This window comes from Coturnix japonica, chromosome 19 (genome assembly GCF_054131305.1).
Source record: "Coturnix japonica strain WE chromosome 19, WE-NBRP24, whole genome shotgun sequence".
NCBI lineage: Eukaryota > Metazoa > Chordata > Aves > Galliformes > Phasianidae > Coturnix > Coturnix japonica.
The window spans coordinates 7,980,987-7,995,849 of record NC_140681.1 but is presented as its reverse complement, the minus strand read 5'-3'; the positions used below and the strand labels follow the sequence as shown (position 1 = coordinate 7,995,849).

Here is a 14,863-nt window from a genome sequence, read left to right as displayed (position 1 = left end):
TGAGGGATGTTCTCAGAGCAGCTGTTGTTTCTTCCAGAAGCTATCTGAAATTCAGGGATGAGAAAGTAGTGAAAGAACTAAGAGCTCCAGTTCTGCCCAGCTGAAAGGGAGAACTTTTCAGGCAATCTGTTCTCCCACATGGCAGACTGAAGGGCAGAAACCAGGACTGGCAGGCTGTTCTGAGGGGTTTATGAAAATGACTTATTACAGGAAGAACATTTAAATCAATAGCTGTAGTTTCACTGCATTGCAGCTATTCCAGAAGAAAACCAAATATTTCTCCATTGCCAGATGGAACAGAAAAATGGAAATGAATGGATTATTCTGTATAACTTAGATGGCTCAAAGCAAAGCTCAGTCCTTTGGTGTTTTGGTGTTCATCTATGAGGATTTGTGGATGTAGATGGGGCTGTCTCATCTGTTTTTGTTTCTGATTGTCATTTTCTTGCATGATTGCCCACAGAGGGGCTTTGAAATGCTTAAAGATTACAGAAATAGTAAAGCAAAGGGACTTTCAGAAGTAGGAAAAGCCATTTTTTTCCTCTTTGAATTCCTCTCCCTACAATTCCTCCTTGATTAGTCTGAGCTGAATATATGAGTGTGAAAATATTTAAAATGCATCTATGCACCTATACCATCAATACAGGAATGTGGCTAAAATGTACCTCTGCAGGCATCTACATGTATGCCTTTGCTGTCCAATGGATCATGATCTAGTTGAGACTCTAACAGAATATGAAATGTATTGATCAGTACATTAAAAATATGATAACTAAGTATGATATTTCCATCCATTTGGTGCCTTAACAGCATCATTACAGAAGTGACTGCCATGTGGAGCAGAAGCAATTATTCACTTTTTAACCAGCTAGTTTGGACACCAGCAGGAATATGGCTGAGGTCTGTGAGTGAAAAGCTCACTGCGTAATAAAGACATTTTCTACCGATAACAAATTCATTAGTGCCATCTTGTGGGTAAAGAAAAAACTACAGCTAAGTAACAGGCAGCATCTCCTTTTTATTAAATAGGCAGTAACTTAAATTAAAAAAATCACTTTCCAATGAAATTTCCAGCAAAAATAACCACAGAAGCTTTAAATAAGTAAAAGCAAATTATTACCAACATCAAAACCTGGGCTTCAAACAAACTGACCTGTTCTAATTATTTGTCTTGAGAAAACTCACTAATAATTCCAGTGGGAGCAGTAAAGAAAAGACTGAACATGTTTCAAAACACGGCCAAAAAAGAGTACATTACAGGCAGTTAACATAGTATAGAATTGTTAACTATAACAGTTCCAAAAAAGATCAGCCAAAATATTCAGAACCTTCTAACAAGTTCATTTAAACAGGAAATACAAAAGTTTCCTCAGTCAACAATAAATGACACAAAAGAAAGGACAAAAGAATGATGAGATTGCAGCATAATGAAGAAGGCTGAAGTCAAACAAGACGTTTTAGTCCAGGGATATAAGCATAGTTATCCGGAGCAGCATTATTCCCCTCTTCTTCACACTGCACAGGTCAGCAGCAGATGACAGAAGGGTGCTGGTAGCACATGGGCAGTAGAACTGCAGCCACAGCATCCTGGAGAGGTGCTTGCAGGAGGTGTGAGCTCCTTGTTCTGGCCACCTGTTTGTGCTAAACTCAACTTAGGAAAAAACACTGCTGAATCTTTCGGCCTCTTTCTGAAGTACTTTAACTCCATTATGCTGAATTAGTACCAGCAAAGGTAAAATCCCATTTGCAAAGGAAAATGCAATCCACTTAACCAGTTAGTGGCCATCCTGTGATTCAGTATGCTGAACCAGCAGCAGGGACTGATACAAGAGTTCCTTCCTGGGCTCTTTCACTTGCTATGCCCTTCTTCCCAGGACTGAGCGCCTTGTTCATGCAGTAACAATCCCTATTCGAAGCATAATTTCTAAGTAACTGCCAAAGATTGATGTCTGTACAGATAACAAAATGAAGATCTAGAGGCATGGTGCAGAAACATCAGAACCAGTGCTTTCAACTGAAAGCTAGCACAGGCTGTGTAAGAGTGCAAAGGGGTGAAACCATAGCTGACCACAGCATTAGACTGCAGAGACAGAAGTAATGGAGGAAAAAAGTGTCTCGAGATCAAAATGCATTTGTTTTAAATTTCTTTCCATTATATGTTAAAAATACTATACAGCAGTGCTATGGAAAACCATTTATATGTGCTGGAGCAAAACTGTTTGGTTACATCTTTGTAAATAAGTAATTTCATTGAGAACAAGAGCCGTTCATAGCTTATACTTGTATAACTGAAGTAGAATCTGAGTATTTATTTAAAATGCAACCTGAGGCTGTTAGTTTGGTAATAAATCTTTAAGATATCTGGGGGAAAAAAACCCACTCAGTTTAAATATCTCAAATCACTTGTTCAAGAAGCATCTTCAGAGCAAGATTGAAAGACACGTGAACATAGGAGCACATTGCTAAATGCAGTGAAAATACAGAAATGGCCACACAAACATTGTGCTATGGAAATATTTTAATTCCAAATGGAATGTATTTAGTGGAATAAATATGTCTGCTATATTCTGTTTCTAAAGACAGTGCCCATCAATACAAAATCAAAGAAAGGTAAACCACAGTTTTCTTTACTGAGGGAGCTCTTTTCAGCTATAGGCCCAAAACACAGACAAGTTAAAGTGGAAGCAAAACCGGTGCTGGATCAATTCCAACACTTGCAGGTCTCTTGTGTAAATAATTATTTTTGAGGTAAAATCAGAATTTCTATTTCTGTATGCAAACAAAGTAGACGTTACTGTGTAAGTATAAAATCAGTGAACAAAAACTATCATGCAAGATGAACTTTGTTTGTCCAGACCACAGCCAGGGCTTAGTGATGAACAAGCACAGAGATTTATTTTCAATGTCAGTACTACTTCTGCCTATTTAATTATTAATTTTTTTTTTTTAATTTTTAAAGTCTCCAGCAACAGATTTGCATTAGATGTGCATGAGACCACAAACAATACGTTAAAACAGAGTTTTCTAATTCCTAGGTGTGCAAGAAAAGAAATTCTCTGCCAGATGAGTTTGCTCTGGCCAGAGCTGACTGAAACACTATTTGCACTTTAAAAAGTTATCATGCAAAACGTGCGTGTATCTTCATGCTTTCATTGTAACCTGAGGAAGCACCAATATAAAGCAACATGTCAGAGGAATGTTTTGTATATGCTAATTAATATTCAGTGTTATAATAATACGCTAAATTAATTACTGCATCTAAGAAAATGTGCTTAAAAAACCTGCCGTTCTGATTCTGCTCACCTTGCTTTTGGAGTTTACAATAGTGTTCTAAATTAGGGTACTAAAATCGTGCTTATCAGCAAGAGCAGTCCTAGTGTTATTAATCTTAATGTAAATCAGTAAAACTTTACTAGTGAAGGCTTGTAGAATTTGGAAGAAGCTTGAAATCCCAACACTGGATGCAAAACCCTTTCCATTTAAAGAAGCTGAAATACAGGAAGAGTCTGCACCAAAACAAAAGGATAAAGCTGTAACACAAGTATGTGCTAATGCTCTGCAGCTGCTGGTATTTGAATGCCATCCTGTAAGTTTCTCCACACCTCTGACACAGCCAATGTATTTGATCTTTGAGGACATCAGATTAAGTTTTACTTTAATTGCATAGAGCAGAATGTAGAAGCAACTACAATTTATTTTAACTGTATCCTAACAAATACTGCATATGGATATATAATACTGTATATTATTTTTTTTTCCTTCATCAATTCAAAATTTCATATTTGGTCTCCACTAACTAGGAAAAAGCCACTAAAAATATTTCTTAAGTCTATTCCTGAGCATTGTTTTTGTGTAAAATACTTATTACTACATTTATTAATATTCTCACATTTTAAACTACATATAAATCCATGCTTGGAGATTTTACAAAGCTGAAGACCTACTAGGCACAATGAAAGAACAGCTAAGCATCTTAAAACCAAGAGAGATGAGACAAGTGCAGTTAAACTATGTACATAATATATTCTTTAGTAACTGATGTTTTTTAATTTGCTATCTGAATGGGAAGGATGCACTTGTAAAACCCGGTCTGTCAGACCTCAGCTTACTTCTCATCAACAGTTCACTGTGGCTGAGGATGAAGTAATGGTGCTCAGTATTTCATTTAAAATTCAGACTTCAAAACGTTTTCTAGCTTTTCAAACAGAATAGTGTCCCCAGCTAAGGGCCTTCAAACTCATCCCCTAAAAGTCTATTTTCTGGGTTTTGAGAGCTTACCAGTTCTGAACGTTAGGCAACAGATTGTGCAGTAATATTCCCATTTTGCATTAGTCATCGATATCCATGTGCAATTTGAAGTTTGGTCATTTGCTTGAAATGACAAAAAGCATCAAGGTTTACAAAATGAACACAAAGGAATGCTGTCTGTAAACAGACAGTGAAGTTTTCTGGGTATAAAAATACACATTTGATTTTATTAATCTGCCACTATTGAAGCTGTCTGCTCTCTAACAATTGTTTGTCTTTAAAAGAATCCTTTTAGTATTAAAATATTCCAGTACATTATCTCCATTCTTCTTCCTAGCAAAAAAAAAAAAAAAACCCACATCCAATTCATCCAAAAATTCATCATCTTCTATGAAGAATTAGTTCGACTTTGCATAGATAAGCTGCTCCATTGTTTTATAAAAACAACTGAGCCCTTTCCCATCAGAATAAAACACTATGAAGCCTATCACAAAATAACATCTCTTCTAAAGAGCTCAGATCCTATTCTCTAAAATACACAAGGAGTCCAGAAGAAACATTACAGACTTCAGCAAACTTCAATTGGTGCAAATAGGAGGACATTTTATAACTATGTATATCTCTAAACTTTCATACTCTTGAGCTATTGTCAATGTGCTTGAAGAAAGACCAATGGAAGACACTTGCCTTCAGGGAAAAGATTTCCTGCTGGCCTTGCTGGCTTAAGATCAAATGTATTGAAATGAACAGCACTGACTTAGAACCATGAATCAAAAACATATTTTCTCAGGATCTTCCTATGAAGATAACTTGACCCTTCTACATTGGCCAAACGCTTTCTAGCAGTCAAGAAACATCAACATTTACTAATAAACTCTTCACTTAAGTTTCCGTGATGTCTGTTTTGTGCTATTTGTTTTTATTTTTCTGTCCCCTGCTGGCTTTTTAGAAGGAACATAATTGTTAGCATTGCCATTTTTCTTTGTGTTTGTACATGCATACGTTTTTAAGCCTTTGATGGGAGCAGCTGAACCATGAAATGCTGGCGCTTGCTTAGGGGGTCTGATATTACCAACAGTTTGAATTTTAGAATTGTTTTCAGATGGCTGCATATTGAGCTGTTGCTTTGCAGTTGTTTTTTTCAGCTCATTTCTTATTTCACCACACTGTCTCTGAGAAGACATTGCATGTCCCGTTCTCTCAGACAGTTTCAAGTGACCTGGTTGTGAATAAAACTGTCGGCTTTCTTCACAGTATGGATCTACCCTGTGACCTGAATAGCACGTGGGGAGTTTTGTAGTACTTTCCTGGGGAACCATTTGTTTGTTAGGCAAAGGGCTAAGCAATGCTTTGCATTTGCCAGGGCTTTTTAGGGTACGTATGGAACTGGGAGCAGTCTGTGGTCTGGCTTTGGCTGCCTTTGCTTTCTCATTCTGTACAGTCTGCATTTGCAGCCACTCCAGCTGCAAAAGGCGATCAATGTATTTCTCAAGAAATCCAGTTGGCTTTGGTCGAAGTTCAGATCTACCTTCTACATTAAGAAAAATGGCCAGTTGCTTCAAGTCCCATGAATTAAAAGGAGGTGGCAGGAAGTCCGGGTAGTAATATTCTGACTCTTTAAAACCCGTATCAGGCACACGTTCAAAAGAAACTGGATCAATTTCTTCAGCTCTGAGTATGAGTTCTGGTGGTGTGCAGGGAGATGGAGGAATGGGAATCCTTTCTGAATCAGAGAGATCACTGGCACTATCATCTTCAGCATCTTCTTTAATAATTTGTACAGATTCAAAATCTAGAAACATTTCATTCACAGATGCTTCTTGCCATTTAGAAGAACACGGACCAGCTTCGGCAACATATTCTTCATGATTCTTTTCCAGCTGTTCTTTTTTACTGCAATAAAAACGTTGCACTGGAACATCTTTAGCCCTGTAGAAGCTACCTTGTGTGCTGCCTTTTGGGGCAGGAGGAATCCTGTGCAGTAAAGATTCTTTTTGCCTTGTTTCTGGGAGACTCCTCTTTGACCCTTGTATTCTGGGCTGTGATGTGCAAACACTCGTGATCCTAAATAAAAAGAAACACATCCTGTGAGAATAAAGTCTTTGGAACACCGGTGTACAAACTTCTTGATTCCTCCCTTAAGGATTCGGATATACGTGAATTGAGCTAAAATTTGCAGGAAAACTTAGTAAATTAATACAAAATACTACCTAGCCTTGAACTTTTGCTTTACTTTAATCCAATTTTGTCTGAGATCCAGTATAGCAAGTTTCCTGTTATTAAACCTCAAAAATGCTGAATTCTGAGTGCAGTGAACTCAAAGGCAACAATGTGAAGCCAAGACTTCATTGCAAGCATTTAAATGTTAGCTTGAACCGTGTACAAATTAAACAGACAATCTTAACATAGAATTACTGTTTTGACTGAGTACTGTCATCTGGTTGGCTTCTTCCTTTCCTAATAACACTGGGTTGGTTGTCATCTTGAGTATCACAGGAAGCCTGAAAAGATAAGAAAGAATATGATGTTATTACAAAAGCTGACATAAACTTTGTACCCCTCTTCTATGAAGGAACTGCCATGATTTACCTTTTCATTGGTACTTGGGACATTTTTGCATAATCTTCCAGGTGATTTCACATGAGAAACTGATTTCTTTTCTCCTTTGGTGCTTGGGTGGCTTTTTCCAATACTGTAATGATCAAGGATTAAACACAGTGTCACACATTAATAGAAATGTTTGTGATCATCAGAATAGAAATGCAATAAAAGTTTCAAGAAGAAAGAGTTGGTTGCAAATAGTCTTAACATTCATAGTAACTATGCTTTTGCTTTTTATACAGCTACTATGATACTACATTTTTAATACCACTACTGCAAAATACATAAATAAATTAGACAATATATTAAGAGAGCTTAGCCTTCATATAGAAACATCCATCAGAGGATCCCAAAGATCCTTTTGGATATAATAAATAGTAAATATTAATTATTAATTGAGCTAGCATGGAATACTCTTGGTCCCAGTGCACTTTAACAAAAGTAATTATACAGTACAATAGGAATGCCACAACAAATCTTGCTTGCCTTTTTCATTTGCATAGTCTCAACAAAATTTAAACCATTATTCTTTATTATTTAAAAAAATGTATTTTTTAATCAAATCAAGAGTTTAGAAGAGAGTGAAGTTTTGTGCCTCAAGCAGTGCCGCAGTCACCTCTGTCCCTTTGTGACCTGCACAGTCAGAGCACACACTCATTTGTGTTGCTGCAGATTGGAGAGGAGGATGAGAATTTGAACTGTGCTGTCCTGCACTTATCACCTCTCCTACAGTACTTTCGATAACTAGAAGGAAAGAAAATAATGTCCTTACTTTACCATTCCTTTGTGGTTTTCATTGATTTGGCTTTCCTTTCTCTGTGCCTTTTGGTGCAGTAATAAAGGATGTTCTTGAATGCCTGGTCCCATTATTATACTTTTAAAGCGGTATCTACATCTTTATCTTTACATAATCCTCCAATGGCTCCATTCTTTCTGGTCCACACAGCACAGCGTGCCAAACTCAAACATCACCACGTCCTGAACATTCAGTGAACAAAAACCATGCAACATGATTATTAAAGCAGAACAACAAACATGAATTAGCTAGCAGATGGCACCGGGATGCGCCGTCCCATCCCTCAGCAGTCACATATTCATCTCACACCAAGGCCGCACACAGTGCTCAGCACCAGGTTGGCCAGGAGTGCTGCACAGTGCAGTGCTCACCACCAGCTGCAGAGATGCAGCCGCTCTGCAGGCAGCACACAGCCCTGCAGCGACATAAGCTGGGCCAGCACCGCTCAGCCCACCCAGCACCCACCGTGTTGTTAAAGATACAGAAAAATATATGATGTGCAGCAGCAATAGGGGAGCTGCTTTTCACTGCGCACTGAGCCCTGCATGTTGCTCTGCCTGCAGTGCATTGAGCGGAGCCAAGGGGTGTTTCTGCATTCACATATGTACACGTATCAGATGCTTTGCTGTTCTCCCAAACCAAACCTCTCGCTGCTCATCCATCCCCACTAAAAATAGCCTCAGCAGAGCATGCAGCATTCCTTCATCTTCCAGAAACCTCACTCCCCTCCCGGGGCTGCACAATACAGTTCCCAGGAGGTGACAGATGTTCTGCACCTCTCTACACCCACCCTCAGTTTTGTTGCAGTTCTATAGATAGATTTAATCTTTAGATGCGTTCCTGTCTATTATTCACGCTTATTTTGACACAGTCACTGTTTCTGCTCTCCCCAGCACAAAGCCCAGCAGGACACACTGCCTGTTTCCCCATCGATTCGGACCTTGGGGGTCCAGAGCCGCACGGTCCCACCAACCCCTCAGCACCACCGCCCCCATCCCGCCCGTACCTGCCTTTCTGCCAGCAGCCACCGGCATTAAGGGCACCCCAAGGCAAGAGACGTCAGTCGGCTGCTGCGCATGAGCCTGGGGCGGAGCGTATTGGCCGTTCATTTTGATGGGCAGGGGGGCGCGGTGTGGGCGGGGATGGTCGAGGTTCCGGGCAGGCGCTGTTAAGCGGGTTGGGCGTGAGGGGTCTGTGTACGGCCGGGCTGGTGTTCGTGCAGCTGGGCACTGATGTGGGCTGTGCAGACCCCGGCTGCCGATCCCTCCCCTTCCAGTCACGGTACCGAGTCCGCTACCCCGGCCCCGCCCGACAGCCTCCTCACTCCCTCCAGCCTGTGCAGCAGCCTCAGCTCCGGCTCGCTCCCACCCGACAGCCTCCAAGCCTTCCCCGGCCTCTGCAGCGGCCGCGAGTCGCCCAGCATCCAGTGCGACAGCCTCGAGTGTCCCGGGTGCCGCTGCAGGAGCCTGGGCTCGGTCAGCCCCTGCGAGGACAGCCTGCAGGTCCGGCTCGCGGCGTGTAATGGTCCGGGCTGCTTCGGGGTGCACCGCTGCAGCCCTCACGCACCCCGCGATATCAGTGACAGCCTGGAGTCCTTCGGCAGCCAACACGACAGCCTCCAGTCCGTCCCCAGCCTGTGTGACAGTCTGCGGTCCTCCAGCATTGCGGGTGACAGTCTTGAATCTCTTTCCAGCCTGAGCAACGGGTCCACCAGCCTGGAGTTCACCAGCCAGTGAGTCTGTATTCAGCTTCACCACACAACACTCCAGGCTCTGCTTTGCTCTCAGCTGCTGTGAGAGCTGCCTGTTTTCTGTCTTTCTTTGCAGAAGGCCAAGTTGTTCCAGCTTACTCTTCTCGAGCCAGGGCAGTATCCTCAAATCCTCACTGTGTGTGGCTTTTTCCCAAGTTCCTTCAAAGAGGCAGCGCTTGGCACCAGCAGTGTTAGCATCAGCACTGCCATCAGTGGAGAATGGAGGTGCACGGTCCTCGGAGGAATCGCAGCTACCTGTCTGATCTCTATGAGAACATGCTGCGGGCACAAGGGGCACCAGGACAAGGACAGCAGCAGCCCTCGGTGGTACGTCCAAGCAGCAGCCCACATCTTGTGAGCCATACCCCAGTCAAGGCGGCGACCCAGCCACATCAGCCTCAGAGCAGCACTTCCAGCAGCTGTGATCCAGCACTGCGGCCTATCATCCGCCGCCGAGCAAGGTCTTTGCCTACGACACCTGAAAGAAAGAAGCGAGTGCCGTGTCAAGCTCCTGTGTGCCAGAGCCGCATGAACAAGGTGAGATTTGCTGATGCTCTGGGCTTGGAGCTGACTGAAGTGAAGGTCTTCCAGAAAGGGGAGGATCCTTCCATCCCCCTACACGTCCTTTCCAGGCTCTCCATAAACTCAGACCTCTGGTACAGCAACTTGGAGTTTACCATGCAGTGCTTAGTCCCTGATTTCCAGCAGCCTGCAGACAGCGTGGATTTCTCTGCTCGACTTCAGGAGCAGCAGGTGTGTCTTGAACGAGTGACCAGTTCGGATCTGGGGGTCAGTGGCACCATCCAAGTTTGCAATCTTGCTTTTGAGAAACAAGTGTCTGTGCGTTACACCTTCAACCAGTGGAAAAGCCTCCATGAAGTGTGTGCTCATTGGCACAGTAGTATCCCTGAGAAAAACGGGCAGGATCAAGTTGATGTTTTCACTTTTTTTCTCCCTGTGCCTTCTTTCCTCCTTCAGCTGTGCTCTGTAGTCCAGTTTGCAGCAAGGTATCAAGTCAATGGGCAGGAGTACTGGGATAACAACAAAGGCAAAAACTACAGCCTCAGTTGTCGGACTCACCCCCTCAAGATGCCTAGAGAATGCGAGGAGAGCTGGATCCACTTCATCTGAATGAAGGAAAGTGGATGCAGAACAGCTTTGCAGTAGTCTCAGCGGCCCTCTCTTCATGGCATGGCTCTGTGCTCCTTATTGAAGCCTACCAAACCTGGCAGTGTTTCACGACAGGCAGGTAGCCAGCAACCCGGATGGACTGTTCTAAACCTCTCAAAGCATAAAGGGCCAAAATGTGTAGAGCTACATCTGTTGAAAGCCTGGGTGGTTTCTTGCAGTGTATGAATCAAGGCAGAATGGTTTAAAGGGATCCTTTCAGGCTATTTAGCAGAGATCAAGAGAAGACACTTTATGTTGCTAGCAATATTCTAGATTGCATAGATTATTTCTAACAGATCTATTTTACTATTTTGTACTGTCTGTTTTTTAAATGGGCAGTGTAGCTTTACTGTTTTCATTTCTAATTTTGTTTGTATAATCACACCTAGTCTGGGCACTGCTCCAGTTACACACCATTTGCATGGCAGACACTGTAGGGAAGCACTTGCATATATAATTTTTTAAAGTCTGTTACTGCGTTAAGTATTTCCATTAGTTTTGGAGTTGGAAAGTAAGAAATGTTATTATGAGCAAAACCTGCATGAAAATTTCCCACCAGCCCCTGTTTCCCTTTTTATTATTGTTATTATTAATTTCAAGTGCCTTATCTCCACTGTTTGCTGTAGGCAGGGGGAGTGATTGTTACCAGGGTGTATAAAGGTACTCTGGTGCTTTGCAGGGAAGCTCTCATCTTGTTCACCTGATTTACCATTAAGCTTTTCCTCCAGGTGGTGGTGCAGGAGTTGTCCTTCTGCGGCTGCATTTACTAAGGAAAACTAAAGAAATTTTGCACTTGAATTACACTTACACTCTTACACTCATACTTGAAATAGGTAAATTTGTAAATCAAGCAGATGTGAGAAAGGAAAGACAATACACTGAGCTTGTTACAGATCCTTGCAGTAGGATTCTAGAACTCTGAATCCTGGCTCCCTGTTTCCCAGCATCTCACTGCCATTGCAGTAGTAATTTTTGAATGCTCTTATCAGCTGCTTTTGATTATAAAACAGCTGATCTCTAAGGCCGTGTCCTTCGCAGCATGAAACAGGAACTTCAAAGCAAAACAATGTCTTTAATGGTAAATTAGTATTAAATGGGTGCTCAGATTATCTTCTACAGCAGTGAAAGCATAGCAGCACATGTACTGCACACCTAATACTTCTTGCTCTGTGACTTTTGTTCTAGGGAATTAGTGTGGTTTGAGATTGGCCACAGGCTGGTGACAGGCTTCAATTTAGTAAGTAAAAGACTGGCCGTTTGTTTGTTTTTTTCCTACATACTCAACACTTGCATGCAAAATTTATGGCATAAATTTTCCAGGCTGTCTGGGTGGAATTGTTGGAGCTGCTTTTTGGAAGAACTGTATGATGAAAATTAGGCCTTGTATTCAGACATCTAATTTGAGATTGCTGCCTATTCGTCAAAATCACAAGTGATTTTTACAAACCGCAGTTGTAATTAATTCATGGTTGATTATGTGCTAATGCAAAAAGTCCAAAAAGTAATTCAGGAAGGAGAAAATTCAAATGTTTGGCAACTTAATGTTACTAGTTGGGCTAAATATCAAAGCCAGGATTTGAAGTGAACAGGCTTCCCAGTTCTTTAGCCTTTGGCTTCAAAGGAACAACTGATGAATAACATCTCTTTGAGCTGCTTAGCACCTCTTTCAAAGTACAGTGAAAACTCAGTTGTATTGGAAAACGACAAATTGTTTATTTTCATTCTATAATTTGGCCATTTCTGTTAGTGACTGCTGCTTAAGTGGAATTCTGATTTCTTTCCTAAGTAAATGAAACATCCGCAGATGATGGATTTCCTTTATATAGCTTACATAGCTGTCCAGTGTAGCAGCAGATATGCAAGGTGTACTTTGAATGGCTTGTTTTCAGCAGGATAATTATCAGTTGTTGAATTCAGCTGGGGCACACAGGGTTTTCCTCTGAAAGCCAACTTCTAAGTATTACTTACTCTTCCTATAAGCCTCCCTACCTTTGGTAATTAATTTTGGTTTTTAACTTGTCTGTATACTGATGGATTACCAGTGGTTATCTGTGGGTAGGGAACAGTAAAAATAATCATTTCTTTATTTGCTTTTTGCATAAAAGAACTTTCATTTTCTACTTAACAGAAAGTGAATGCCAGTGGTAACATTGGTAACATTAATTTCATTTTGGAGCTCATTGAGGTCAAAAATTCAAGCTATAATTGTTTTGAACGTAACACAACTGCTCCATTGGGATATTTCATATCTGTTAAGCCTTCATAGCCATTAAGACAGGCAGAACACTTCTGGGATTGGGGTGAGGCTGGAGAGTGATTTATAGCTTTCAGTCCACCTGCATTATTTTCTGTACCTCAGTTAAAGGGGGAACTGTTGAACAATTGAGCAGCAGCTCTTTTGTCATAAGGGAAGGGGAACTGAAACTGCTCTTCCTCATAGGCCAAAAAAAAAGACAAACAGAAGAGATGGAGCAGTGAAGAAAGGGCACTTCTTGTTGTGCCCTATGGTGGGTTCTGTGTGGCTAAATGACATATGATGGTGTATGACATAACACATCTGAAGTTGTCAACCCAGATGTTCTCTACAGTCAGGAGCAATGTTGCTGGAGTTTGCAGACTGCCTTTATTGTGACAAACTGTGTCAGCTGCTGCAGGGTGAGTTCTGCTGCAAAGGAATTCTCAGTGCTGTTGCAGATTAAGTCAAATGTCAGGTAGTGTGAAACACACCTTCAGTAACTGCAGCAGAACCATTCTTGTCATGAGCTGAACCTTATTTTGGTGAAACTTGCTCACTTGAGTAATTCCATTAATGTTTATTGCTTGTTGTTGAACTCCATAGAAGTAGAGTTTTACGTATTTGTTAGCAAAGCAGAAAGAAAACACAGGCACATGCAAACACACTTATGCACAGAAGAACTTGTGCTGAATAAAAGGCACTATTTTGAAGTATTACTCCTCCTTCTCCTCCCACCTCCCCATTTACTGTATTTCTTTCCTGAACAAAAACACTGAACTATCTCTCAGCACACTGTTATCCTCCTGCTCTTCTGAGACTGTTCTTTAATACTGTTTTACAATGGATGTTGCTGGTTACTTGGTTTACTGATGTTCAGATGCTGTTGCCGTCTTCTGGGAGAGAATCATTCATGCTAGTAAACGTCAAAATTTCCTTGTTATTACAAGGAACAAGAGATTATAGAGATACCATCAGTTTAAAGTCATGTACATCAGAGTGTCAGAGAGGTGAGAACTGAATATCTCAGCAAATGAGTTTGGCTTGTATTGTCTTCCTTCTGTAACCTCTCAGGGTATTTGCACGTACAAAATCTTGAATATTCAAGTGTTATTCCAAGTTTGCCTTTTATGTCTGCATGTCTTGCACTGCTGTAGAAGAGCAGACAGCAGCTGGTACTAAACCAGTTGCTTGGCCTTGCTGAGTTGAGCATGCCTACATTAGGAAGGAACTGGCAGGGATCTCTAGATTCCTTCAGTATATGAAAAGCATTTTTCTTTAGGGTGCTCCTGAGCTCTTAGGTATTCACACAGGTACCAAGTCCTGTCACATGGCAAATTAAATCTGTTCTTTTTTTTTCCTGTCACATTCAGCAGTGAGCATCAGGATTTTAGTTGACAACAACAACAAAAGGCTTAAGCCATTAAGTAGTGGTAACATGCACCTATCATGAAGGCAGACTAATGGCCACTTCACTACGTTCTCAGGACAACTTGACTGCCTGCACTGTGTTCAAACTGAGCACTTCCCTTCTAATGAGGATATTGTAAAAGGTGAATTCTTCACTAGAGTTATTGTCATATGATGCACTTTCAAAACTTGTATTTATTATAGTCATACAGTAAATTAATGTCCAGTAATCCACAGTTTCAAGGTCCTTTTTGTAAACGAATATGGAATCCATGTAAATGAAAAGGTTGTCTTTCCTGATTGTCATGTCAAGAAAAAAGTATATTACAGAGGATGCCAATGAAGTACATCTGCTTAACAAAATGTCATTTTGTTTTAGTGAGGAGTTGTAAACTGTTCAGTTCATTTAAGAACAACAAGGAAACTATGACTATTTTAATACAAGAGGTTGCAATAAAGCATTTCACGGTTTTGTGTTGTCTTTGTGAATGGTAACTCCTCTGATCAGTTAAGAAGGCTCTTTAGCCAACATAGTACTGAGTTGTTACTTACAGAGCAACATCCTCAGTTTAGGGAAGTAAACCTGGGTTCAATAGATGCTGAAAATGACCAAACAGCACTTGAAAAGATTACACCTTATAGCTTCAAAAATGAC

General features: G+C 41.1%; 2 protein-coding genes across 7 annotated transcripts; one reads left to right on the top strand and one right to left on the bottom strand.

The window, feature by feature from the left end:
* Window positions 1-1,002: 1,002 nt before the first annotated feature.
* FAM217B (family with sequence similarity 217 member B) lies at window positions 1,003-8,719 on the bottom strand. 6 transcript variants are annotated; one of them, XM_015881644.3, is made up of 5 exons: window positions 8,652-8,719; window positions 7,622-7,827; window positions 6,838-6,940; window positions 6,664-6,749; window positions 1,003-6,312 (listed from the first exon to the last, which is right to left on the bottom strand). In XM_015881644.3, exons 2-5 carry the CDS (start codon window positions 7,714-7,716, stop codon window positions 5,127-5,129), a joined length of 1,470 nt encoding a protein of 489 aa, XP_015737130.2. In that variant the 5' UTR covers window positions 7,717-7,827; window positions 8,652-8,719; the 3' UTR covers window positions 1,003-5,126. The 6 variants fall into 6 exon arrangements, with proteins under 6 accessions (XP_015737130.2, XP_085376503.1, XP_015737131.2 ...); XM_085520377.1 differs by having other exon boundaries at window positions 6,680-6,749; XM_015881645.3 differs by having other exon boundaries at window positions 7,627-7,827.
* A 93-nt stretch (window positions 8,720-8,812) lies between these two features.
* On the top strand, window positions 8,813-14,679 carry PPP1R3D (protein phosphatase 1 regulatory subunit 3D). Its single transcript, XM_015881646.3, has 2 exons — window positions 8,813-9,377; window positions 9,472-14,679. Exon 2 carries the CDS (start codon window positions 9,615-9,617, stop codon window positions 10,524-10,526), a length of 912 nt encoding a protein of 303 aa, XP_015737132.2. The 5' UTR covers window positions 8,813-9,377; window positions 9,472-9,614; the 3' UTR covers window positions 10,527-14,679.
* Window positions 14,680-14,863: the final 184 nt, after the last annotated feature.

Excerpts from the sequence above, each read along its gene's own strand:
- PPP1R3D (XM_015881646.3), top strand. The coding sequence starts at position 9,615 with ATGGAGGTGCACGGTCCTCGGAGGAATCGCAGCTACCTGTCTGATCTC.
- FAM217B (XM_015881644.3), bottom strand. The coding sequence starts at position 7,716 with ATGGGACCAGGCATTCAAGAACATCCTTTATTACTGCACCAAAAGGCA. Across the intron at positions 6,750-6,837 it reads TCCCAAGTACCAATGAAAAG|GCTTCCTGTGATACTCAAGA; the intron begins GTAAATCATGGC and ends TTATCTTTTCAG. Across the intron at positions 6,313-6,663 it reads GACAGTACTCAGTCAAAACA|GATCACGAGTGTTTGCACAT; the intron begins GTAATTCTATGT and ends CTTTTTATTTAG.